The sequence below is a fragment of the Sceloporus occidentalis genome, unplaced genomic scaffold (assembly GCF_023333645.1).
Source record: "Sceloporus occidentalis isolate IW3139 unplaced genomic scaffold, rSceOcc1.0.p SCAF_2, whole genome shotgun sequence".
In the NCBI taxonomy this organism is placed as follows: domain Eukaryota; kingdom Metazoa; phylum Chordata; class Lepidosauria; order Squamata; family Phrynosomatidae; genus Sceloporus; species Sceloporus occidentalis.
This window is the reverse complement of record NW_028316982.1, coordinates 3,237,865-3,264,347: the sequence shown is the minus strand read 5'-3', so window position 1 is coordinate 3,264,347 and position 26,483 is coordinate 3,237,865. Positions and strand designations below refer to the sequence as shown.

Below are 26,483 nucleotides of genomic sequence, written 5' to 3'. Positions count from 1 at the left end.
AGGAAAGTTCCACAGTCTGGGAGCAGCCAGGGAGAACATAAAGTTTCTTCCTGCCCACTTGTCCACTCCATGCTTCTGAGGAAGTAGGCCAAGTCTATGAAAGCTTGTACTATGAATTCTTTCACATATCTCGTCTCAAAGGTGCTACAAGATGTATGGCCTTTTCATGACTTCTGTTTCCTTCTGTCCCTCATTGTTTTGCTCCCGTTTCTTAATCTCCTTTCTCTTAAAATTAAGAAATAGTAGTGCTTAAGAGACTGAACTGTGAACCAGAAAGCCCCTAGTGTATATATTTGCCTCTACCGTGAATCCTACAAGTTTCTCTAAACCAGTCTCACTCCTCATCCCCTCTCTGTCTGTCTGTCATGTGCCCCTCACCTCACCTGCCTCAGCCTTCCATCTACAATAGAGGGGTATATCATACTGAAAGAAATGACATGAAGTGCTTTGAGGATTCAAAAATTGCCATGTGAACGGTAGGTAGCATCTGCCTGCACATGGTCCTTATGTGGATGTTTGCTTCCCTCCTCATTTCTTTGTGTTCTTAAACACAATAACATTTGAATGTACACAGTAATACAATGATATTTGAATGCACACAGAGACCACCACCTTCCCTAAATCAGCTGCATTAAGTTGAAATGTGTGCCGTCCCCCCATCCCTCAGTGTTGGGTGAGGAGTAAGAAGGGAGCATGAGGACTTGGAGGGGGATATGGCCCCACGCAGGAGCCCTCTAAACTGCTGTAGGTGGGCACTATAGATGTGCCAGTAGTGGTATGGCAAACATGTGAGGAGGACACAGTGCACATGAAACATGGTCCCACCATTCGCTGTGCTTGAGTTCACAGCGTTTGCTCCAGCCACCGCAGGTCTTGGTAGCACGCCTGCGGTTGGGATTTGGTATCGTCTCCTTTGCCGCTTGTTCACAGTTTTGGAGTCGCGTTGCTCACTGGCTAAAAGAAGAGTTCTTGGAGCCAGGTTTTCGACATGCAAGAGTTGACTGCAAGATGCAAAACAGTTCCTCTTGCTGGAGTTGGCCGGGCCAGGCTAGCATAGACATGGTGTGTACATAGCCACCTTCCAGCAGCCTTCCACTTCTACACCAGCTGTTTCATTTGCCTCTTTCCCGATGGAGGCATTGATGCCATTAATTCGTATCAGATTAAAGCTTAGTCCCCCAGTTCACATTCTAAAAGGCCCTGGGATATCCTTTTGCATTTTACAAGCTAATATTTTCTTTTCATTTTCATGTCCCTCACTTTGCATCTCTTTAAACAGATGCCTTCCTCTAACAATCCCTTTTAATCTGTTGGGATTACAGTTCAGCTTTTTGTGAGCTCTTGTGCATAGCAAGCACAGCCAGGATCTCTCAGGAGTAGTTCAGCGGATCCCTTGTGATCTGTGGGGAACCTGTCCCAGGCATCTCCTGGGCTCTGTGGCTTTTTAGCAGCAGGAGAAAGGAGCAGCTAAAGCAGCTTTGAAGTGCTGGGTGGAGGACAGACTCCACAGGGCATTCTTGCACTGTTGTGTCAGAGTGGCATTTCTTGACACAACTTCTTGGAAGACCATCCATTTCCTCTATAAAGAGTTTCCCATTTGCATTCATTGGGCGTTATGCCAATATTAATATGCTCCCTGTATTGTTAAAACCCTTTCCTGTTCAGTGTCACATTAATGAAGGCCTTGAGGTGGGGAAAAGAGGTTCTGTTGAAAAACTGTACAGAGGAAGGGGGAGGTTGGTGTCACTGCCAGCCATGTGCAACTTGTCATGTGAAAATAATTGTGATGCTGGAAGTTATGGCAAATTACTGCAACGGCTTCTTTCATACACACTCTCAAATTGTTTTCCATGTATTTAGGTTTAATCCTTTGACTGGGGCCTGCACAACATAAATTATGTGGGTTTATTACCACTCTGATGGTGGAATTCCACATGTACCCATACCTCATGGTCCTTTTTGGCTTTGTTCGGATTGCTTAGGCCTACCCAAGCCCAGCTGCATGGGAGAGATGCCTGTCTTACTAGGTCTGCACTATTTCTCCTTTTCCTGGAGTCAGATGCTCTGGAAAGAATTCTGTTCTGCCAGCGGTACTACATGACCCATCGTTGTCTGAGATCCCTTCAGTATGTGAATTCCTGGGAGGGTGAAGACCTTGGGCACTTTTGCTGCCAGATTCAGTGTAGGGGGGAACACAGATCAGATCAGATGGGGAGGGACAGAAACAGCAAGACTTGAGAGGGAAGAAAGAAAAGCAAAGGGACAGAAGTTGGGAGAAAGAAATGGGAGGATGACTGAACAGGGGGTTATGGAGGTGAGATGGTAGAGAGTGTTTTGTAAGGTTTGGAAAGTGAAAAGGGGGTTTAAAAGATGGAAGCACAGAGGGGCTTGTGGCAATGGAAATGGAAAAGGCTGGAGGCTTTCAAATGCGATGCAGCAAGGCGAGAAAATGGTGCCGTGAAAGAAGAGGCGAGTGCTGTGCAGCATGCAGAAGGGAAAGGGTTAAGAGAGAATGGGATCTAAATTTATTCTGTTGAAATGTTCATACAAATGCTCTCCCTCTACTCACACAGTTGTGGAGTCCCCTTGAGTTAATGAAAAGGTTAAAAGGGCCCTAGGACTAATTGAGTTGTGCCTTCTTGGCTTCAACCTCAGAAGCATTATGCAAAGTGTACATTAACAGAATTGCCATCCTAATGACTAAACAGTATTGTTAACCTTCCTTTCTCTCACTGCTTTTGTTTAATGGATCTCTTCACATTGTGAGAGCTTTATCTTTTCTTCTTGTGGCTCTCCCCCTCGTTGCCACACTTTCTCTTGGCTGTGACGCCTCTTATGTTAAATGTGTTGCACACACAAAGTGGAAGCTAGTATTCATGTCTGGCCAAAAATCAATCCTTTAAATGCCACTTGAGGGACTCTGGTGACATTTCCCAATTGCTTCCTTTCCCATTTGTCTAAAAATCTGATCAGGAAAGGGAATGCAGCTCCCTTCATGGTCTCTGTGTAGATGTGGGACAGCCAACTCATACTCAGCCAATTTTGTCTCTAAGCAATATGGTTAAATGGTTCCAGATTTGGTTCATGATGCTGGTCTTTTCTTGGGTAATGCACAAGTATCCTGGGTCCCACATATATCAGTGTGTGCATCTCTATATATCAGGGGTGGAAATGGTGCAGGCCTTCCAAGATGCTGTTAAACTGCAGTTCCTATAAGTGTCAAGCAGCATAGCCAATATTGAGGAACACTGGAAGCTGTAGTTCAACAGCATCTGGAGGGATGGACACACATAAACTCATACTTTGAAGCCATAGTACTATATTTCCCATCGTCAGGTACAGATGGGACAGTTGGACAGTGAAGAAAGTTGATAGAAGGAGAATCAATGCATTTGAAATGGGGTGTTGGAGAAGAGTTCATCCCATAACTGTGGACAACCAAAAAGACAAACAAGTGGGTTCTAGAAGAGATCAATCCTTTCCCTGGAAGCCAAGATGACCAAATTGAGGCTGTCGTACTTTGGCTACATCATGAGAAGGCAAGATTCACTAGAAAAATAATGATAGGAAAGGTGGAGGGCAGTAGAAAGAGAGGAGGACCACATCCCAGATGAATAGACTCTGTCAAGGAGGCCATGGCCCTAAGCCTGGAGGACGTCAGCAGAGCAGTTGAGGATAAGGTGTTTTGGAGGTGTCTCATTCATTGGGTCACCACGGCTCAGAAGCCTGTTTTCAATTAGTATAGACAGACATGAGTGAGAAGGACCAAGTATCTGACTTAGCAGTGTCATTATACCTTCTTAATGGGCCTTCAAGACAGCAAGCAAAACCCATCACTCCTTTTGTTGGCTTTGTTTTAATTTTGCTTTGCTCCTTCTCATTATTCTGCATCTTGAGGCAACTAATAAATCATTTCATTAACAGTAGTTGATTGAGTTGTGCCTCGCTCCTGCTTGGACTGGAGAACAGTCCTCCAAGTTGGATTCTCAGTGCCAAAAGTGAGCAAGATCAGAAGGTATTCAAGAAGTACATTGGGCTAAACATCATTTTGTAAGGAATGAGAAGTTGCGTTTTTTGGCCTGTACTGGATATAATGCAGGGTGTGTTGCACTCCCCAGGACACTCATTGGTTTCCATGAAACACTAACTATATTTCCCCCTCTGTTTTGTGCTTCTCCTCTTCCTGGGGCCCAGAGAGATGTGTCGTCATGTGCTTTGGGCTGAGAAGCAGCTCAGGCTAAGATTGAGGGAACAGAGTTGGTTAACAAGAAAAGCTATCTGAGCTCTACCTCAAAATGCCTCCCTGATTAAACTTTGCCATCATCAAGTTCAAGCTGAGAGCTAAGTCAGCAATCTTGAGAAGTAAGACTCTTTCCCTTCCCTTATTCAGCTCTACTTCTTTCAAGGCAATTGCAGTTGCCTGCCGTGTATACTGAGCCCCAGTGGCTTTTCAGTAACAAGCTGGCAGGCAGAGGAGCGGGGTGTGTGTGTTGTGTTTTAATGAAAACCTACTGGCAGCAGCAGCAAAGTGAGACATAGGTTTGTGGGTCTTTGTCTTGGAAGCTAGCCTGTAATAAAGAACCAAGGACTTGAGTGGCCTTGTTATGGAAGGCATAACATCCTGCTCATTGGTTGTGCACCTGCCAGTTCAGTTTATTCCCTCTCGGATCTGGCAGTGGCTAACTGCATTATGTCGTCGTCTTCTTCTTCTTCTTCTTCTTCTTCTTCTTCTTCTTCTTCTTCTTCTTCTTCTTCTTGTGTGCCTTTAAGTCATTTCTGACTTATGGAAACCCTATCATAGGGTTTTCTTGGCAAGATTTGTTCTGAGGAGGTTTGCCATTGCCTTCCTCTGAGGCAGAAAGAGTGTGCCCAAAGTCATCCACTGGGTTTCCAAACCCTGGTCTCCCAAAGTCCTAGTCCAACATTTGAACTACTGTACCACATATGGATTTCTTCACACGTTGGCTCTTACATTGATTTCTAACAGACTTTGACTTATAAACGTATATATTTTTAATTCCAAGTGGCCCAGAAAATTGATAAAACACAGCAACACAAATAAATGAAATCACCAGCTACTCAGAACTATATCATACAATAAGACCAAGAACATGTTGCAAAGTGCTTCAGTTTAAAAACAAGGAGTTGAGTCGAAACATTAAAGTTCGATTAAAAAGAAGAACACTAGGAATGGGAAGAGCAACCCTGAAAGAACTAAAAAAGATCCTAAAGGTTAAAGGTATACAACTGAGCACTAAAGTCAGAAACATACAAGCCATTTTATTCCTCATCACCGGATAGAGATGCAAGAACTGGTGACTGAAGAAAGCAGATTAGAAGAAAATCAATTCATTTGAGCTGTGGTGCTGGAGAAGAGCGCTGAGGATACCAGGGATAGCAAAAAAAGACAAAGAAAAGGGTCCTAGAACAGATCAAGCTTGAAATCTCCCTGAATGACAGGTTGATCAAACCGAGACTGTCGTACTTTGGACACATCATGAGTACACATCACTCATTAGAAAAGACAATAATGCTAGGAAAGATGGAGGTAGGTAGAAAGAGAGGAAAGCATCATGCTAGATGGATAGACTCTATTAAGTAGGTCATTATGAATTTACAGACCTAAGCAGAGCAGTGGAGGACAGGGGATCTTGCAGATGTTTCATCCACAGGGTCACCATGAGTTGAGGTTGACCCAAGCGCAGTTAACAACAATAAAAACTGTCAGTAAACTAAAATGGTCTCAGCAGGGCACCTGAAGCTTCTGAGAGAGGGAATTCCACAGTGCATGGGCTGGTATGGAAAAGACCCAGTTGCTCCACTCAGACAGCAATGCTCCTGAAAGTGCCAGGGTCTAGTGCCTGCAGCATTGAAAAGTGGAGGGCAGCCAAGATTATATGGAAGAAGACTGTTCATGGCGATAAACTAGTACCAGAACTTGTCTTTGAGTCATGGGCTATGTGTCTGTGAGCTTGATTCACACATTATACTTTGAGGTGCACACTTCTGTTTCATTACCATCTAATAAAAAATATTGTATGTACAGCGCTGTGTAAATTTACAGTGCTATATAAATAAAGCTTAATAATAATGATAATAATAATAATGCTTAAAATTTATATGGATGAGACAAATACAGGTAAAGCTTATCAGAAAGAAATGAAAGAATCTGCTTCTCACTAACAACTTGCTTGATTGTAAACCTCAGAATACTGTGAAATCATGTATGAAAAGGTCCTAGTAGGAACATATACGTTCAACAGACTATTTTTAGTTGAGACAGCAGTACAGACTCTGTCTTTTGCAACTCTGAGCTTGATAAAGGGAATAAGTGGTGGCATTTGCAGAGGTGCATTTAGGAACGGAGTAGTGGTGTGACGCTGAGCGGCTGTGTGGTTTCCACCTTTTTGATGGATAACCACCGAAGAAGGCATTTCTTTACATGAATGACTGAGCTTGCTCAGTTGGGGACTGGTAGTTCTTCATGATCAAAGAATCCAACGTTATTGTTCTGGGCACAGTGCAGAATGGATATTAAGGGTGGGAAAAGAGTGACCCTGGAGTCGCATTTGGCCCCACAGCAGTTTTCATGGACTCTCCCCCCTCCCAGTCTCCCATAGGCGATCATTTAACTGGGGGAAAATTGAATTCCCTCACCTGAAATCCTCCAGGAACAAAAACTCATCTTTTAAATAGATTCCAGGGGATTTCTACACTTTTTAAATATTAGCAAATTACTTGTTTTTCAAAAGAACAGAAGTACCCTTTCAGTTATTTCCAGTCGTCGTTCCCCCCCCCCCATATTTTTTGTAATGGGGTTTTTCTCCCCCAAGACAGGAAATTGCCCCTGGACCCCTCCAAGGATGCCCACCCTGTTGGAGGTTTGCGCCGTGTTTATTTTATTTATGTGAAATGTTTTACTGTATTCTCATCTCCCAGAATTCTGAGGTATTTCTTATAAGGCCATAAAACTGCACCAAACCAATCAAAACATAATCATATGTTGAACCACTAAAAAACCCCAAAGCCAAAAATAACCTGTAAAACGTCAACTCCCTTGACTCGTTGAGAGTCTTTTTGGGGATGGCTTCCCCTCGTTGGAGCGTGGCTCTCGGCGTATCTGTGGGGCAGAATGAAACACCTGTTCCAGCCCACACCTCTCCGCAGCAGTGATGGAAACGCGCTGCCGATGCCCAAAGGGGCAAAAGTTCAGGTCTCGCCACTTTGTGGGATCTGGCAAGGGGCTGGCAGCCAAGACTGGCTTGGCCTCAGCAGAGGAAACCGTAGCGATGGCATGAGAACGTACTTCTCACATGGGATTCATTCAATCCGATTTCAAATGGCCTAGTCTCTCTGTCTCTGTTTCTTTCTTTCTTTTTCCTTTCCACTGCCATTAAATATTTTTCTTCTCACTCCATCCTGCCAGAGGTACCCAAGCCAAGCTCCAAGCTCCAAGCTCGGCTGCGTTCAGCAAAAAATTCCCTGCCTGCCCTTGGAGCAGCCGGCAGTCAAAGAGAACTTCGGCCCTCGGCTCCTGTTAAAGGGCTGAGCCAGGATCCCTCTTGGCCTCCCTTTGCTGCCAGCCAAACTGCAGCTCCAGCTTTGCCTTATGATCCATTTCTCTTTCTGAACCACAAAGCAGCATTTCCGCACTCAATCCTCTTTTTCTTGCTTGCTGCATCTAAGAGAGCTGCAAAATGTCTTCTGGGGGCTGCTGGAAAGGCCAAGGGAAGGGTCTTCTCTGAAGCATACCCAGCACCCTCTCATGGGTCTCAAATATTGTGGCATATAAGGGATGCCCTGAGATGATTCTGCTGTGAAGCATCCTGGTCCTTCCTTGTCCTTTCATGGCAATATCCAGTTGCTAGCACTTATTCTAAGTGGCAGCCATAAAAGACATAATGGAATCCAGTACCACCTTTGAGATAAACTGGAAAGAAGACATGTCCAGTATACACTTTGTGGACTACAGTGTGCTTCTTCAGATGTGATGAAGTGGATTGTAGCCCACAAAAATGTATGCTAGAAATTTAATTTCACAGGTGGTACTGGATTCCTTTATGCCTTTTCATGTTAGCAATTAGTGTTTCTCAGCATTCAGTCATGTCAGACTCTGCAAAGCTGAAGGACTCTAGATCCTAAATTCTTTCCCCCAGCAAACCTGCAAAATGCTATTGAAAGTTATCCCACTTCTGCATTGCATATGAAGGGCTTTCTCCTTCAAGGGATATGCCACTGTGCTCTGGTAATGGGAAGAGACAGAGCTAACTTGATGCATTAGTTGATTGCTCAGTCTGGAAAGTGTGCTGTCCCCCCAAGAAACCAAAAACCTGGCAGTAAAGGAACTGTCAGCTCCCATGAGAGAAGTTAGAGGAAATGGATTCAAAGAAGAGTGACTTTAGCAGATTAGAAAGCTGGGTCAAAACTAATAAAGTGAATTTCAGCAGGGAGAAATGTAAAGTGCTGCCCTTGAAGTGCACTGATATAGGATGGGTGACACCCGGCTTGACGGCAGTGCATACAAAAGGGATCTAGGAGTCTTAGTAGACCATAGACAGACCATGATTCAGTGTGATGCGGCAGTGAGAAAAGCCAATGCAAGTTTGGCTGCATCAATAGAAGTATAGTGCCTAGATCAAGGGAAGTAATAGTGCCACTATATTCTGATTTGGTCAGGCCTCATCTGGAATATTGTGTCTGGTTCTGAACACAACATTTCAAAAAGGATGTGGACAAATTGGGGCGTGTCCAAAGGAGGGCAACCAAAATGCTGAAGGGTCTGGAAACCATGTCCTTAGAGGAACGACTTAGGGAGCTGGGGAAAAAGAGCCCTCCCTCCATGGCATCTGTCTCCATCCAGCTTAAATGGAGAGAAAAGGCAGGCCCAGCGCCATTGGGCTGACCCTTAAGAAGCAGAGCCCTCCCTCCAGTCCATCTGCCTTGGTCCAGGCCTCAGAGGGAGAGAAGAACTCCTGGACCTGATCCCCTTCTCCACAACCATTCGCTTCTCCTTTTGTGTCATGTCTTTTTAGATTGTAAGCCTGAGGGCAGGGAACCGTCTTATTAAAAAGATTGTATGTACAGTGCTATGTAAATTTACAGTACTATATAAATAAAGCATAATAATAATAATAATAATAATAATAATAATAATAATAATAATGTTTAGCCTGGAGAAGAGAAGGTTAAGAGGTGATATGGTACCCCTATTTAAAGATTTGAAGGGGTGTCATGCTGAGGATGGAGCAAGCTTGTTTTCTGCTGCTCTAGAAACTAGAACGCGGAACAATGGATGCAAGCTACAGCAAAAGAGATTCCATCTCAGCATTAGGAAGAACTTCCTGACAATAAGGGCTGTTTGACGGTGGAACACACTCCTTCCTCGGAGTGTAATGGAGTCTCCTTCCTTAGAGGTCTTCAAACAGAGGCTGGATGGCCATCTGTTGGGGATGCTTTGATGGAGAGTTCCTGCATGGTAGAAGGGGAGTGGACTGGATGGCCCTTGGGATCCCTTCCAACTCTATGATTGTATGATTTCTAGGCTGCATCAATAAGAGTATAGTGTCTAGATCAAGGGAAATAATTGTGTCACTTTATTCTGCTTTGGTGAGATCCCACCTGGAATAATATTATGGCCAGTTAATCCTGTTCAAGGATTGGGAGAAGTGCCTTCCCGAAGATCTGAGAGTTCAGGCAAGCTCATGTGAGGAGATACAATCCTTCAGATAGCCTGGACTAGAGCCATGTACTGTCAGAAGTTGAGCCTGCCAGGGATACTAAGGATCAGTTTGGGAAGAAGTAACACCTCCTTCCTGTGGGGTGTATTTCTTAAATGTTTTTGGCCAGTGTGGGAAATGTACATAGATGCTGAGCTTGCCATTAAAACTGGGGGAGTGGAGTTGTGCAAGGATGGCATCTGGTAGCCATTCCAGAGCCTGGCAAAAATATTGTATTAGGAAATAGGTACTGGGCACCTGTTTATTCAATGTCCGAAAAAAGGAATCATCCTGGGAAAAGTCCTGGTTCCACCAGCAGGACTACTGTGTTGAAATCTCACTTGAACACCAGTGTTTTCAGCTGCTATCATCAAACTCAATTTCTTGTATGTAAAATGGGTGTAATAATCAATTAATATCATCTCTCAAGATGCCAGCCACAGATGCTGGGGAAATGTCAGGAATAAACTCTTCTAGAACATGGCCACATAGCCCAAAAAACCCAGAAAAAACTATGACAAAACATCAGGAATAACCTCTTCTAGAACATGGCCATATAGCACAAAAACAATTAAAAACATTATTATTATTATTATTATTATTATTATTATTATTTCTGCCTGCCATTCAACCACAATGGACACAAAGATTTCTTCTGGGAGAAGAAACTGGAGATGCTAAACTGGTTTCGGGGGGGGGGGGGGGTTGATGATAAAAATTTATACTGAGAAAATTTTGACTGCCACTCTTCTATTAACATTAGATGACTCTAATAGGTGTGCAAATGGGATTGATTAATTAAAACTTCTTAGTTGGGGCAGGGTGACTTGAATCCTACAGATATGTTCCTCTAGTCTCACAATATTTATTTATTCTATGTCTGTGCCAGAGTTGCATAAACCACAAGGACAAGTCTTTATACCAAAGAGTTTGCAGCCATCTTTGGATGCTTCTTTTTGATAATTCGGGTGGCAATCAAAGCAGGTTTGCAGAGGGCTTTTTTTGTTTACTTTTGGGAATTATTATTATTATTACACACTATAAAGAGGCATTTCTAAGAATCAACTGGGCACTGGTGGCTGTAAAGGGAGCAACACTGGCACCTTGTGGTGGTTTAAGTGAAAAGTTACTGCTATCTAAAAACGAGTACGGCCTAAATACCCTAAATACCCCAACGGCACCAGATTCCATCTCATCCTGGAAGCTAAGCAGACTCAGCTACATGGGTTTTCCTGCTGTTGTGTGCAAACCTATCACATGGTTTTCTTGGCACGGTTTGTTCAGAGAAATTTTGCCACTGCCTTCCCCTGAGGTTGCTAGGCGTTGACCATAGAGTTGTGCTGGAGAACCTAGATGTTCTTAGAAAAAACACTTCTCTAGGCATTTGTATGTTATCCAGCATGATTCAGTGATCAAAACCTCTGGCAGATTTTGACCATAGACTTGCACTGGAGGACTTGGAGATTCCTAGAGAGGTGTTCTTTCAGGTATAAAGAATAGTGGGTTTTTTTATTTGTGGTTTTCCCACATTGATGGGGGTCCTTCACCCCTAACCCCAGTGAATGTGGAGGGTTCGCTGTATTAAAGATAGATAGATAGATAGATAGATAGATAGATAGATAGATAAATAGACCAAAAAACAAGCCCTGATTTTGCCATTTTATATGAGAGACACCATTTTACTACACAGTTGTCTATAATGGGACTTGAGCATCCATGGATTTTGGTATCCACAACTTGGAGCCAAACTCCAGCAGATGCCAAGGGCTCACTGTACCAGGTGCTGTAGGGTATAAGTCAGAGAAAAGAACTGGCAAAACCACCTCTTAGCATTCCTTACCTAAGGAAACCCTATGAAATCCATGGGGTTGCCTTAAGTCAGCAGGTGACTTGAAGGCGCACACACATGGGCAAATCTTGTAGCACCTTTGAGTCTAATTAAAGAAAGAAGTTGGCAGCATGAGCTTTGATAGACTTAAGATTCAGAATGCATCTGAGAAAGTAGACCTAAGTCTACGAAAGCTCATGCTACCAACTTCTTTCTTTTGTTAGTCTCAAAGGTGCTATAGGATCCCTCAACATACTAATCTGCAGACTAACACAGCTATATCTTTGAACACATGGACAAAGGTAGCATTAATGCAGAAGTTGCAAGACAGATGAATACCCAGTTATCTGGCCAAGTTGCAGAAAGGACTTTAGGACAGGTTCACACATGACTTGTTTGCAGCATGATCTATCTGTATGTGTATGGATGACTGCATATGTAATATCTACAAACACTCACCTCAGATGGAGAGCCAGGATTCTCAGTGAAGCCAAAGGTTCATCTGGATGAAAGAGTACTTAACTGGATTGTACATTATTTGAAGAGAGATATCTGAATGCAAGAAATGGAGAGTCTGGTGTCTGAAGCAACCCAGACATTCTAGTTGTGGCTGTAGATCTGTTGTAGACGTCCCCTGTATGAGAGCCCTCCCATGACTCTGCAGTCATTGTAAGTGCCCCCATAAACCATCCCAGAATACGAAGGTGTGGCCTGTGTCCCATTGCACTTCATTCTGTTTGAAATCTGAGTTTTTAGGCCCAGCACAATAACTCTTCAAGGTTGCACCATTCCTAATCTGCTCAGAATGGTGCAGATTTCATTGGAAGCCCAGTGCTTGGTTCTAGGTTCTACCATTTGAAGATGAAAATGACAATGTGGGAATGATTTAATGGGCATACTCTTTAAAGGCAGTTGCTACTTTGAAGTACCAAATAGTCATTACTGTTACTTTGGCCCAAAACACACTGCAGAAATAATCCAGTTTGAGACTGCTTGAACTGCTTTGGCTCAGTGCTAGGGAATCCTAGGAATTGTAGTTTATTGTGGCCCCAGAGCTCTCTGACAAAGAAGGCTCAATGTCCCACAAAACTACAATTTCCAGAATTCCTTAGCATGGAGCCATGGTAGTTAAAGCGGTCTCAAACTGGGTTATAGCTGCAGTATGTTTTGGACATTTGTCTGCAAAAGTAACTCTATGTATTATATAATTATTTTGTTCATCATTACTAGTTTAGCAGGAAAACACTCTCCAGTACCATCCAGTGACCAGTTCTGATATTGTATCTTGAAAATATTTTTCTCAGATCTGAGGGTCTAGCCACACTGCAAAAATAAAGCAGCTTGACACCACTTTGACTGCCTTGACTCTGCCCTGTATTATGTTACAATATCTGCAGGGACAGGAGAGGAAATGCTAGAGCACTCCAGAGCTTTATGGACCAAAGCACATATTGGGATACATCTGTACTCTTGTTAGTTGAAATATTTACAATATATGTTGAGGTTTCCTCTTATTGTTCTTCTCCTCTTCTTTGTCTTAGTCATCTTCTTCTTTTTCTTCTTCTTGGTCTCATCCTCCTAATGGTCTTCTCTCCGCTGCCCAGGCTGGTAGAAGAATTTATGCTCTTGGCAAACATGGCTGTTGCACATCAGATCTACCGATCCTTCCCCAAAAAAGCTTTGCTGCGGAGGCATCCCCCACCCCAGACCAAGATGCTCAATGATCTCATGGAATTTTGCAACCAAATGGGTTTGGAAATTGACTGCAGCAACGCCAGCACCTTGCATGTAAGTGTCTGTGTGTGTGTGTGCATTTGTGTATGTGGTGAGGGAAGAAGAAGATGAGAGCAAAGCAACTGAGCAAAGCAGCCTCCCACCAGAGTCAGCAAGCTTGTTTGCTTCCAAGGCTTTTTCAGTGGCTAGTATCTCCAAATACTCCATGTCCTGATGCTTGGACACTCATGTCAGAATGTCTTGCAAACTATACACAAGCTGGAAACCCACTCCCCCACCGCTCCTGAGCACATAGCCCACCTTTGGCTTCCTTGTTCGTTGGCATAAAAGTACAAAGGCATTTTACTGATGCCTACACATTGTCACCCCACTGTCACCAGTAGAAGGGCTGAAAGCCACCTGAGCTAAGGAGCTCAGGATTCCCAGCTCCTTCCCATCAACATACTCCTGGTGTGTTGAGGTACAGTTAAATAAATAAATAAATAAATAAATAAATAAACAAACAAACCGTTTATTTATAGCCCGCCCTTCCTTGAGATCAAGGCGGGTTACAGCATCATGTCAACAACAAACGATAAATAAAAACAATACAATATCAACATTAAAACCAAGAATTAACAACACAGATTAAAAACCGTACAAAAATTAGCCAAAGTGCAGGTGCAAGAGGAGGGGGGGAAGAAGCGTTACAACATCTGGGGGAAAGCTTGTTCGAAGAGAAAGGTTTTAAGTCTCTTCCTAAATTGGTCAAGGGAGGGGGTCGAGCGGAGCTCTTCGGGAAGCGAGTTCCATAACTGCGGGGCTGAGGTTGAAAACGCCCTCTGTGCAGTCGTAGAGTGTTTCAAAGGAGGAACCCTCAGAAGTTGCTTCCCGGCTGACCTGAGTGTGTGGGGCGGATTATATGGGGAGAGGCGGTCCTCCAAGTACCCTGGGCCCAAGCCATTTAGGGCTTTATAGGTTATAACCAACACCTTGTATTGCGCCCGGAAGCGAGTAGGCAGCCAATGTAGATCTTGCAGAACAGGTGTTATATGGCTGGACCTGGAACATCCAGTGACCAGTCTGGCTGCCATGTTCTGCACCAATTGAAGCTTCCAGGTTTGGTACAAGGGTTGCCCCATGTAGAGCACGTTACAGAAATCCAACTGAGAGGTTACCAGAGCATGTACCACTGTTTCAAGGTCCCCCCGGCCCAGGTAGGGTCGCAGCTGGCGTATCAACCAAAGCTGATAACAGGTGCTCCTGACTGTCGCATCCACCTGAGATGTAAGGTGGAGCGACGAGTCCAAGAGCACCCCCAGACTGCGAACAGAGTCCTTCAGGGGAAGTGTGACCCCATCTAGGACAGGTGGACAAATCTCCAGACCTGGACCCGGGGATCCTATCACAAGTACTTCCGTTTTCTCTGGATTCAGTCTGAGTCTGTTTTCCCTCATCCAGCCCATTACTGACTCCAGACAGGCATCTAGAGGAGAGATGCCATCCCTGGTCACTGCATCAGTCGGAGACAGTTCCAGAGGGATTGTGGTTGAGGCACTATGGAATGCACCATTCTGGGGAAGAGACTGCTTTGTAGACATTCCTCTGCGTGAGCTGTGTGTATCTTTTTCTCTCTTTCCTAGAAAAGCCTGAATGAAATCTTTGCCACTGACAGATACGCAGAAGCCAGGAAAGAGGTGCTGACCAACATGTTCTCACGCCCCATGCAAGTAAGTACAGACACTGAGATCATAGCCACTGACTTATTTGTTGCGTCATGATCTTGGGTTCTGAGCAGAACTGGAGCCACTAAGGTTATAACTTTGAACCCTTACCATTAGGGCATGATCTCAGATGACTTTGCTTACCCAAGATTATCGTTTCTCTCTTGGATGTGATTTGGGCTTGGGCTTTGTTGAGGCTGCAGCCAGCTATTTACTGTATCTGTTAGTTCCCTGAGTGCTGGACTCACCCTCCATCCTGAGGACTTGTATCTCCTGCTCTCTCACCTGCCTGTTTGCCCCCCAGCATCATGGTGAGAAGCAGTACTTGGAAATTTTACATGCCACAGTGATGCATTTACATTAGTGTTAAAAGCTAACTGCTACTGTCTTTCCCATTGCATATTACTGGAGTTTGAGAAAAGGAACATATTGCATTACTTATTAGTAATTCACTCTTTTATTCCTTAGTAGGACTGGGAGAATGCTACCTGAAATTATGTTGAAAATGGATGTTCAATTTCCTTTAACCTTGTAAAGAAGGGCTGCCTGTATCTAGGTGAGATGCCTTCTCTTCCTTTGGCATGATTCATAATATCTTGGAAGATACTTTAGCACCCCACAAGACCTGATGAGTCGCATCAGAGGAAGAGAAGGAATCATAATGGAGAAGAACATGACCTTGCGGGTTCCTCAGTGCAGTACCCTTGTTTAAAAGATTAAAAGCAGGGAGGAACCACTTTCTGGCCATTTTGTATTGATGGTACAGCCATGTACATCTGTTCTGTCCATCCTGTGTAACAATGCTGCTTACTGAGATCCGAACTCAAACATTGTTGCATGAATTGGCAAAATCCACAACACTGCTGTCCTTTGCCCCAGAGTTACAAAAATGAATCATTTCCATAATCTAGTGTGAACAGATAAGCTGAGGTGACATTAGAAGGGCTAGCACCTCAGAGGCTGGTTCCCAGGGAGAAGTACTACTACTTATTCAAGGGGCTCAGCAAAAGAGATGGTTCTCTGCCCTGAGGAACTTACAGGCTATGCGTTTGTAGTGCACTGAGCAGACGCCACAGTAGGAGATAAGTAGAGAGGCCAGTTTATCCATGGGATGAACGTCAGCCACTAACTATTTGTCCTTGTTTTACCCGACTCTATGCTTGGTCAGGGAGTTAGGTTCAGCTTTCCTGGAGTGGGAAAAGCTTGGTGCTCATAAGCAGCCCCCTGACAGTACTGTTTAAGAATGTAGCTCCATATGAAATGTAAATAATTCTTCAGTGTGTCAGGGGGTTCTACCCTAGTTTTTCCCCTGACAAACTAGGGCGCTATGAGCAAGGTTGTTTCCCCCAACATATGGAGGCTCATCTATCCATCCATATCCTGTTGTACATCTTAAAGCAGAACCACTTGCTGTTTACAAGAAGCAGGTCTGAATTAAGCCAGCATCCTAGGCTCAAAGGGCCAAGAGCTAAAGATGTGTAGCTCTCAACGTTGTTACCATCCATTCTCAGACCAGGCCAGATCCTGCAGGAGCTCAGGTGACCTGGAGCTCTCAGCAAGTGCTGTCATCCCATTCTTCTAAAAGCCCCAAATGCACTGGGCCCTGCATATCCAGCAGGAGAGGCTATCTCCACCCTTAGAATTAGGCTCTCAAGACATTGTGAGAAACACCCTCAAGACTGAAAGTAGAATTGGAGATGAAGGACATCTCATCCAAGGATGCTTTCCAGGCACCTGTTCTGGATTTTACTTTCACACACTGGTTTGGTGACATCAGTGAGTAATGAATGAGCCCCATAAAAGAGGTGACTTCACAGATTATTTAGACCAGCTGTGCTCAGACAGCCACTGTCTTTATGGTTTGGGGTGGACTCACATGAGAAAGACAGTGAGACAGTACATTCAGTTCTTGACATTTTCATAAAGTGGAGTTTCTGCTCACACAACCTCTCCATCCACACTTCTTCTCTTACAAGGAACTAACCCAACAGCATATCCCTGGCTATTACAGATCCACTTGGTGTGTTAGAGTTAATTTTCCCTTTTCGCTGATTGTCTGTTGTGTGCCTTCAAGTCATTTCAACCCTAAGGGAAATTTATCATGAGGTTTTCTTGGCAAGATTTATTCAAAGAAGGTTTGCCATTGCCTTCCCCTGAGGCTGAGAGGAAGCAACTTGCCGAAGGTCACCCAGTGAGTTTCATGGCTGAACGGAAATTGAACCCTGGTCTCCAGAGTTATAGTCCAACACTCAAACCACTAGGCCGCACTTGGCTTCAGCCACGTCTTAGCCAGGCCAAAATACATGGCTAAGCGAGAAGGAAAGCTCTGCTGGAGATTTCGGGGGGTTCTTCCCTCTACATCCCACAAGACAGGTATAGAACTCTAGCTTATCTTTTCCCCTACAACAATATGGGACCTTCTTTTGTGAGGCCATGCTGGGATGATAAGACAAGTCTCCTGGCTTCGGATGACAAACAGAAAATAAAAGCCATTTCCAACGGATCTGTATGGCACAGGGGGTCTCTACCCCTGCTTTTGTGTGGATTGCACAGTGGCCCAGAGCCCCTGAGCCTTAAAAGTCTTTATAGTTAACCAAGCCTATTATTAGGGGCATCATTTTGAATCAACATTAAATTTTTACTCTGTTCATCCCAGTGTTGGCTGATTAAATCCTACAGCTGGAACTTGGAAACACCTGTAAGATAAACACCTTGCAGCTCTAGAGCAAGCTAAAGGCAAAGGTGATCAGGGAGAGCATTCTGCTGTGATTTTGATGCTAATGAACACTGAAGCCATCACCCAGTTGATCGATCCAAACATCACAGGGGGAAAATGAACTGCAAGAAGGAGCTTCCTAATGAGCAGACAGAAACAAATGAGCTAATTAGAGGAATGCCAATAAAACAGATATTGGTCAAATAACCTTGCTTTCCCCAGCGTTGAGCCATCAGTAGCAAAGTGGGTTGCATTCCCTCCACAGGGCTCAGTTCCAGAACATCATCATTTACAACAGGAGTGGGAAACGTGAGTCCCTTCCAATGTTTTTGGACTGTACCTTCCAGCATCCCTCACCCTGGGTTCTGCTGGTGAGGCTGCTGGAAGTCATAGTGCAGAGCTTGAAGTGTTATTTTGGAAACCACAACTCCTGTAATCCCCAAGCCAACATAACTTGTATTCTTAAGGGGTATTGACTGAGATAAGGTTTGAAGTGAGGACCTCTGGATTCACAGCTCAGCCTCTTGAGTAGCCCTGCTGATCAGGGACCTTTGGGGAATTGTAGTTCAAAAATAGTTTTCAGCACTCTGAATCTGAAATGTTGGAAACTCTGGGTTTTGTGGGATAGTGTGTATGTGTGTGTGTGTAGTTGTGTATATACATCCACTTGTAATCAGACCACAGAACTGCTCCAGCCATGTTAAGGATTGGGAGAGTTGCCACATCAGGCCTGCATGGCATGGAGTTTGGTGTTAACCAAGCCAAAATACTAGGTGCCTTTTTGCATTTCAGTGTCCAGCTTGAGGTTGCAAAGTCAGTAGCTGGGCCTGGAGGTGGGGGAGAGAACAAATACTCTCCTGGTGTGGACTGCAGCAGGACCACCACCCTGTCTCTGGTCTGATGATGACAGTGAACAGCACTGTGGAAGCAAGGGCCAGTCAGTGAATGGAAAACAATTTCACCTGGCCCTCAAGGGATAATGGCACTGGTGCCAGGCATGCCTCCTTAGAGGATAGACCAAAAGTTGGCAACCCTCTCTCTTGTGATTGTTAGCCTCACTTCTAGCAGGGGAAGTATGCAGCAGAGGACCCTAGCCAGTGATGTTCAAGTGCAAGAACATCAATAACAATTTAAAGAGAAATTCAAGAGCAAAAGGTGAAATATGTCGGATAATGGAATGTAGTTCTTCAGTTGTATATTCCTACATGGCAGCGGGTGGATGCAGATGACCCTTGTGGTCCCTTCCAAGTCTATGAATCTGTTAATTCAAATCTTCACCCTTTTCTCATGTACATATTAGCAGGTTGCATAGGGAAGCTGCTAGGATCATACAGTTGCATTCAGTTGATTTATTAGAACTTTACCACCATGGAATTGTACTGTCTTTGTACAGATCAGCTTGAACTTAACAAATGTAGAGAGCAGTGACTTAGGCAGCCATCCTGAAGAGCCTGTGGCTGGAAAGCTCTTTCTGCGTGGAGGACTATCAGCATTGAGTTTCCGTTGATTTATTACAGGACTGATCTTTAGATTAAATACCGTGGGAGAAAGGCCCAGAGAGCTTAATCTCTCTGACTGTTTGCAGCAGGAGATGGGGAAATGGCTTGGGTTTCCTAGTGAGTGTGAAGGGGAAGGAGTGTGGGTGTCAAGGAGGCTTGCCATATAGGAACTCTGCTCTGCAGAGAGGTCACAGGGACCTTGGACTGCGCTTGGGTGGATTTGGGGATTTGCAGGCCAAAAGACACAGCCCCTCTCCAACTTCCCCACTCTTAAGTCCATGGCAACCCCAGCAGAAATCCACTGTGGCACACAAACCCATCTGTTAAAACAGTTTCCCTGCTTTCCCTGCCCCATCCATCACCCAAGCCTTCCTGACCTCACCATTTACCCTTTCCGAGCCTCCCTCATCTCTGACAAAGCTGGCTCGGAAAGAAGATCATTTTCCTCACTCAGCATCAGTGTGGGAGAAGCATACTCTGTCTAAAATGCTGCAGAAAGACCGTTACTGTTTGGTCTTTCATTTGTTTTATACTAATAAGGCACGGCTTTGATGCAGAAGTTGCAAGTGTTCGGAGGGTTTATTCATTTATCCTTACAATCCTCCTGCAAGGTAAGATAGTTTTGTCTGCCTTTGCAATAGGGCAGTGATGGCGAATCTAAGGCATGCGTGCCAGAGGTGGCACTCAGAGCCTTCTCTGTGGGCACATGTGCCATTGTCCCAGCACAGAGTTTGCCAGAGTTTGTTACTAGAAAGCCAGAGGGACATGGCACTTTGCAATAAATAAGTGGGTTTTGGGTTCCAGTTTGGGCACTCGGCCTCGAAAAGGTTCACCATCACTGCAATAGGGCATTGCCAAAGGAACAGGATCTTCTCTCAGCTACCCTTTTTTGTAATGTGAGTATAAAGCCTGTTTGTGATTTGCCTGAAAGGTTAATTGTGCATAAATGAAGCCCTTGTAGCAATAGCAATAGTATGTACATTTCTATACCACTTAATAGTGAACTCAGCACTCTCAAGCGGTTTACGATTTGTAAACCAATTGTCCCAAACCAGCTGAATATTTTACCAACTTACAGAAGGATGGTAGGCTGAGTCAGCCTTGGAGCCCTGGGATCGAACTCACAATGTTGTGGCTGCAGTATGTGCCAATGGCTTAGATTTGAACCAGCAACTTGCATATCCACAGCTCACCCCCTAATTTCCCAAATGTGTTCACTCCCGAATGTCACGCTCTGTCAGGGACAGTCAGATGCACTTGTCCCTTAACTATTGTTCATGTGATCATTTCACCTATATATCACACCAAGGGCAATACTGTTTAATGTCCCAGTAACCAGCTACTCTTTGAGTGGAGCCTGTAGTCTCAAAAGATAGTGGAAAAGAAAGTGACTGCTATAGCAGCTTTGCTTCATTAAATGTTTGGTGGCATGAATTTATTTCTTTTTTTCTTTATATCCCGCCTTTCTCCCAGCTAGGGACTCAAGACAGTGAACCAAATTTAAAACACTGCAAGTTGAAAACAATACAAAGCATTGAAAAGTAGATACACAGTTAAAAACAACAATTTTTAAAAAGTTAAAAACATTACACAACAAAATTAAAAATATATTAAAAACTTTGTACAAACCTTACACATATTGTTGCTGGGATACATTGTTCTCATGAAAAGACAGTGGGGGAAGAAAGGCTGATGAAAAGGAGAGAGAATTTAAGGCTCCCTCCATTCAAGGGCCAGTGTGGTGTACTTATTTAGGTGTTGAACTAGGACACTAGGAGACTGGGGTTTGCATCCCCACTTGGCCACAGAAACCTACAGGGGTGTCCTTGGGCAAAGCATACTCTCTCAGCCTCAGAGGAAGACAATGGCAAACCTCTTGCCATGGAAACCCTGTTTTATGGCCTTAGTCAGAAATGATTTGAAGGCACACAACAACATGTGTCAGTACTTGATTTCATAAAAATTGCTTTTGGACTCCAACTCCCATAACTACTGGCCATGTTGGAATGTTAGCCCAAGCAAGTATCCTTTCCTGCAAGCTCTGGGAAACCAAAGTTTTGCTGCAGGGAGTCAAATGTGTGATTGCACACCCAGACTGTGTGTGCCTGATTGTCCCTTTGGTCTTGCTCTCCTTGCCTCTGCCTTTCCCAACCATTCTCTGACATGGGTTCCAACTGACCTCCCCTTTCCCTTCCAGATGGCTGTGTATTTCTGTGCTGGGATGCTGAAAAATGAAACTCTTTTCCGCCACTACGCCCTCAACGTGCCCCTCTACACGCACTTCACATCTCCTATCCGCCGCTTCCCAGACATCATGGTGCATCGGCTGCTCTCTGCTTCTTTGGGTGAGTTCCTTGGGAGGTACTACTAACCAGTCAGCATTGTCATCTAGTGGGCTGAAAGGGTACAAGGATTTGGTGGCTGCACAGCATGTTATGCTGGGACAGACCAAAAGTCCAGTGAGATTCAGATTCTGTACGCTGACTGCTGACCACCAGATGGAAAATGGGGCAGCTCATAAGCTTCTTTAGAAGGCAATACATAACTGGACATAAAGCAGAAGCAAGCCATTTAGCAACTAACAGAAGGAGGAAAATGTGTGCTAAGATAAATAGATGTCTTTTTCCTCTTAAGAGGTACAGCCATGCTGATTCATTGATTCATTGGTTACAGTAAGCCAGGGATAGGCAACCTGGTGTGCTGTGCAAATGTTAGCCATGCTGGCTGGGGGTGATGGGGTTTGCATTCCAACCACATCTGGATGTTTACCAGGTTGGCTGTTGCAGCATTATGTGATTAAAAATATTTTGATTGAGTAGAAAGGTGCCCTGATTTTATTTTATTTTCAGAATGGAAGTACTTAAGTGCAGAAGGCGAGTGCCATCTAATGAAGAGGCATTCCTTCCGTGTGTGTATGAGAGAAAGGAAAAAATAAAATAGCAAGAAGTTCCTCTTTTGAAGAGAATGTCTTCAGTGACTCTTGCCCCATCTAAAAACATGCACATGAGCAGTCCATTAATGGACTATTGTGAGCCGCCTCAGGTTTCTTTTTTGGGGAGAAAGACGGCATAAAAATAAATAAATAAATCACAAGTGTTAAATTGCTGTTGTGGTGGTGTTCTGTCAGATCATTTCTGACTTATGGCAACAATAAGGCAAACCTATCACAGGGCTTTCTTTGCAAGATTTGTTCAAATGGGGGTTGCCTTTGCTTCCTTCTGAGCATGAGAGAGTGTGACTTGCCCAAGATCACACGTAGTGAGTTTCCATGAGTGGGCAGGGATTTGAACCCTGGTCTCCTGAGTCATAGCCCAACACTCAAACTACTACACCACACTGGCTAATATTTCTTTAATTGAATCACAGCCCTAATGAATATCCATCTTGCTGCTAATCTTCATTTCTCCAAACCTGGAATCTGGGGATCTGACCATCATAGCTAGTAGATTCTAAAATACCCCTGTCTGTACTTAGAAGCCATTTAGACTCAATCCATACCATAGAGTGGGCCTAACTGCAATTACAAGGTATAGAAATGCATCACAGTGCCCTCCTCACACACTCTCACAATGTTAGCTTGGATTAGAAGAAGACTTTTCCAGTCCTTTCTGAAGGAGTTGCACCTCAGACTGTTTATATAGTGAACAAATGCTCTGCACTGGTCCCCCCTCCCCCATTTGAAATATCCTATATGACCCATACTGTGAGTGCATGCACCCAATGCATTTGCACCACCCAGTGGTTAATGCATTACACATTGCACTGCACACATGTTGAGCTCATTTCACACAAGCCTAGAACTCATTCCCATACCCCACTGTGTGAAGGGCAGGAGATGACGAACCTAGGGCATTGCTGTTGGTTTTGGATAGCAGTTCCCATCATCCCTCACTGTTGACCATGCAGACTGGTGTTGAAGGAATTTGGCATTTTATGGTGTTACTTCCTGACATTGCCAGGACATCATACTAGTCCAGTCTACTTTGAGAAGAATGGTATGGCCAGGGGCAATAGACAGTGTCCTGAGCAGCATGGCACCCTTGTTTGAAGCCAAGTTGTCCAGCTTCCTCCACCTGATCTAATGTGGTTGTGGTAAATGACAACATCCCCCGCTTCCGTCTTTCCACCCAAAATGAGTCATAATGAGGAAGCATTATTCATCAATATAACATTGTATTGCAATCACTGCGTTATTTGCAAAACAGTACTGTTGGCTCATTGCATCTGCGGGTGTGCTGTTCCAGAACCCATGCAGATACAAAAAAAGTATGGGACCTCAAGTCCTGTTGGTTTTTATGGTGATGTGTTGTGTGCTTAAATGCATGGCTACAGCTGCATGGCAGTATGCATGCATCACCATTGGGGTGAATATGGCAGGGCCATCCATGGATGCCCAAATCCGCAGATGGCAAGCCCATGGTTGTGGTGGGCCAACTATAATCGTTATGCCTACATGACCCTACAAAGTAATTAGTTGCAAGTAACATTGTTACTTATAATGCATTACTTCCATGCTTACTAATGCAATGGGGAGCAAATGCAGCAAGTCTAGGGACCCTGGAATCCAGAAGGCCACGAACCCCATTTGCTCACCCTTGGCCTATTGGAATAGTCTGGGAAGGTTAGAGAAGGAAGAGAGTGTTTGTAGGGGAAATCCTTCACTCTCTCAACTGGATGAAAACTCATTTTCAGATCCCAGCCTGGTGGTTCCTATATTTGGCCCCTTCCCCAACAGATGCACCTGACATTTGCAACCCTCTCTCTGAATAGGTTCACCCGGTCTCTCCCAGAAATAAGATAGAATCCTATCCATCTTATGGTTATGGATTGGCTGTACATTCCCAAGTTGGTATAACCCACTGAGAGCTAGGTTTCAATACAGGCATCTACATCCTGCCAAAGGAGAGAAGGTCATGACAACTGCTTTCTGCTGCTTGTTCTGACCACCAGCTGCTTCCCTTTAAGGCTGTGGTCCTGCCCCACGGATGAAGGAGGCTGACATCCAGAAGCAAGCAGAGCATTGCAACGATCGCAAAATGGCTTCCAAGAGGGTGCAAGAGCTCAGCGCTGACCTCTTCTTTGCTGTGTTTGTCAAGGTAGGCCTCAGCAGCCATAATTGGCTAGCACAGGTATGGGGATTGTGCTGCCTTCCTGATGTAGTTGGGCTGCAGCTCCCAGCTTTCCGTATCATTAGCTACATCAGCTAGGACTGCTGGGACTTGTAGTTCAATAAAATCTGGAGGGGCATACAGTTCCCGTCACTGGGCTAGTGAGAGGAATTGGGGGTCTCTGCTGCATGGTACAGTGAAGTGAGTCAGAACATCCATAAGCTGTTACTCAGAAAGCAGGGGAAGGGATGGGATGAGGAGACAGCCTGAGACCCAACTGCCTCTCTTAGTTCTTCTTCAATCTTTTGCTCAGCAGGCCTCTGTTGTTGGGCTGTGAGTGAAATTGTATAAATTTCTGGGAGTAAGGGGGACAAGCTTGACTTTTTAAAATAAAAATAAAACTTTTATTTATATCCTGCTTTTTGTTAAGACAATTTGTGTCAATTTCATGCCCTCCCTCTCATCTCTTTCAGGAGTGTGGCCCCTTGGAGTCAGAAGCCATGGTGATGGGGGTCCTCAACGAAGCCTTTGATGTCCTGGTGCTGAAGTTTGGCGTCCAGAAGCGCATCTACTGCAATGTAAGCCTCCTCGCTTCTCCTCTCCTTTCCACTCCTCTCCTCACATGCACTCAAATCATTCATGAAATTAGTCTTAACAATTTGATTGCTAGATTCAAATAGAGTAGTTCCATTGAATCAATGATGTCTACAGCCAAGAATGTAAATATTAATGGACAGTAATAACCACAGCTTGGAGAAGTTACAAGTGTTTGTCATGACCTATAAAGCTCTCTAGACCTTAGGTCCAGACTGTGTGGAAGACTGTATCTCCCTATACGAACCTGCTAGAGCTTTAAGATATCAGAGGAAGGTTTTCTTTCAGTCCCACCACCATCACAGGCACACTTGACGAGGACACCAGAAAGAACCTTTTCAGTGGATGGTCCCAACCTCTGGAACCCCCTTCTGAAGGACAATCTAAGATATGCTGATGACACCATAATCCTAGCAGAAAACCTCAAAGACCTGGAACACCTAATAAGGAAGATCGAAGAAGAAAGTGCAAAGGCAGGCTTAATGTTGAACATAAAGAAAACAAAAATAATGACCACTGAGGAGCTTCACAAGTTCAACCCAGACAATGAAGAAATAGAAACAGTAATAGAATTTCCATACCTGGGATCAAACATTGATAGAAATGGGGACTGCAGGCAAGGAATCAGAAGAAGATTAAGAATGGGGAGGGTGGCTATGCAAGAACTAGAAAAGATTCTAAAATGCAAAGATATACAACTCAGCACAAAAGTTAGAATCATATAAGCCATCATATTCCCTATTGCCATGTATGGATGTGAGAGCTGGACAGTTAAGAAAGATGATAGGAAGAAAAGCAATGCCTTTGAAATTTGGTGCTGGAGGAGAATGCTGAGGATCCCATGGATAGCCAAAAGGACAAACAAATAGGTCCTGGAGCAGATCAAGCTGGAAACCTCCCTGGAAGCCAAGATGACCAAACTGAGGCTGTTGTACTTCGGACATATCATGAAAAGGAAGGACGCATTGGAAAAGACAATAATGCTGGGAAAGGTACAGGGAAGTAGGAAGAGAAGAAGGCCACATGCCAGATGGATGGACTCTATTATGAAGCTCATGGGTTTTATGGGATTGCAGGAATTAAGCAGAGCAGTGGAGGACAGGGGATCTTGTAAATGTCTCATCCATAGAGTTACCTTGATTCAAGATCAACCTGAAGGCAGCTAACAACAATCTGTGAACTGCCTTGGATCCTATGCCAGGAAAAAGTCACCATCTAAATAAAATAAATACAGGTTGAGTCTTCTTTATCCAGAATTCCAAAATCCAAAATATTCCAAAATGGTCCACATGGGTGGCTGAGACAGGGACACTTTTAGCCTTCAGATGGTTCAATGTATACAAAGTTTGTTTCATGAACAAAAGTATTTAAAAATATTGTGTATAAAATTACCTTCAGACTACGTAGATAACTTGTATACAAAACATACCATATTTTCTGGCGTATAAGATGACTTTTTATCCCTGTCTTATACGCTGGGTTGAGTTTGGTGGCCTCCACAGAGACAGGCAAATGGTGTAGCCACCTCTGTGTCTCGGGGGGGGGGGGTGTCCTTGCGGGTTCCTATCCTAGCACGCACCGCAGC

General features: G+C 44.3%; 1 protein-coding gene across 2 annotated transcripts in view; it reads left to right on the top strand.

The window, feature by feature from the left end:
* Nucleotides 1–26,483, top strand: part of LOC149317879 (DIS3-like exonuclease 2) — a 343,644-nt gene that overhangs the window by 300,806 nt on the left and 16,355 nt on the right. For both annotated transcript variants that reach the window (XM_089508605.1, XM_089508604.1), the window contains exons 16-20: nt 13,149–13,332; nt 14,901–14,987; nt 21,394–21,541; nt 24,162–24,292; nt 24,778–24,882. In XM_089508605.1, the coding sequence (XP_089364731.1) occupies nt 13,149–13,332; nt 14,901–14,987; nt 21,394–21,541; nt 24,162–24,292; nt 24,778–24,882 (655 nt within the window). The remainder of the gene's footprint in view (nt 1–13,148; nt 13,333–14,900; nt 14,988–21,393; nt 21,542–24,161; nt 24,293–24,777; nt 24,883–26,483) is intronic.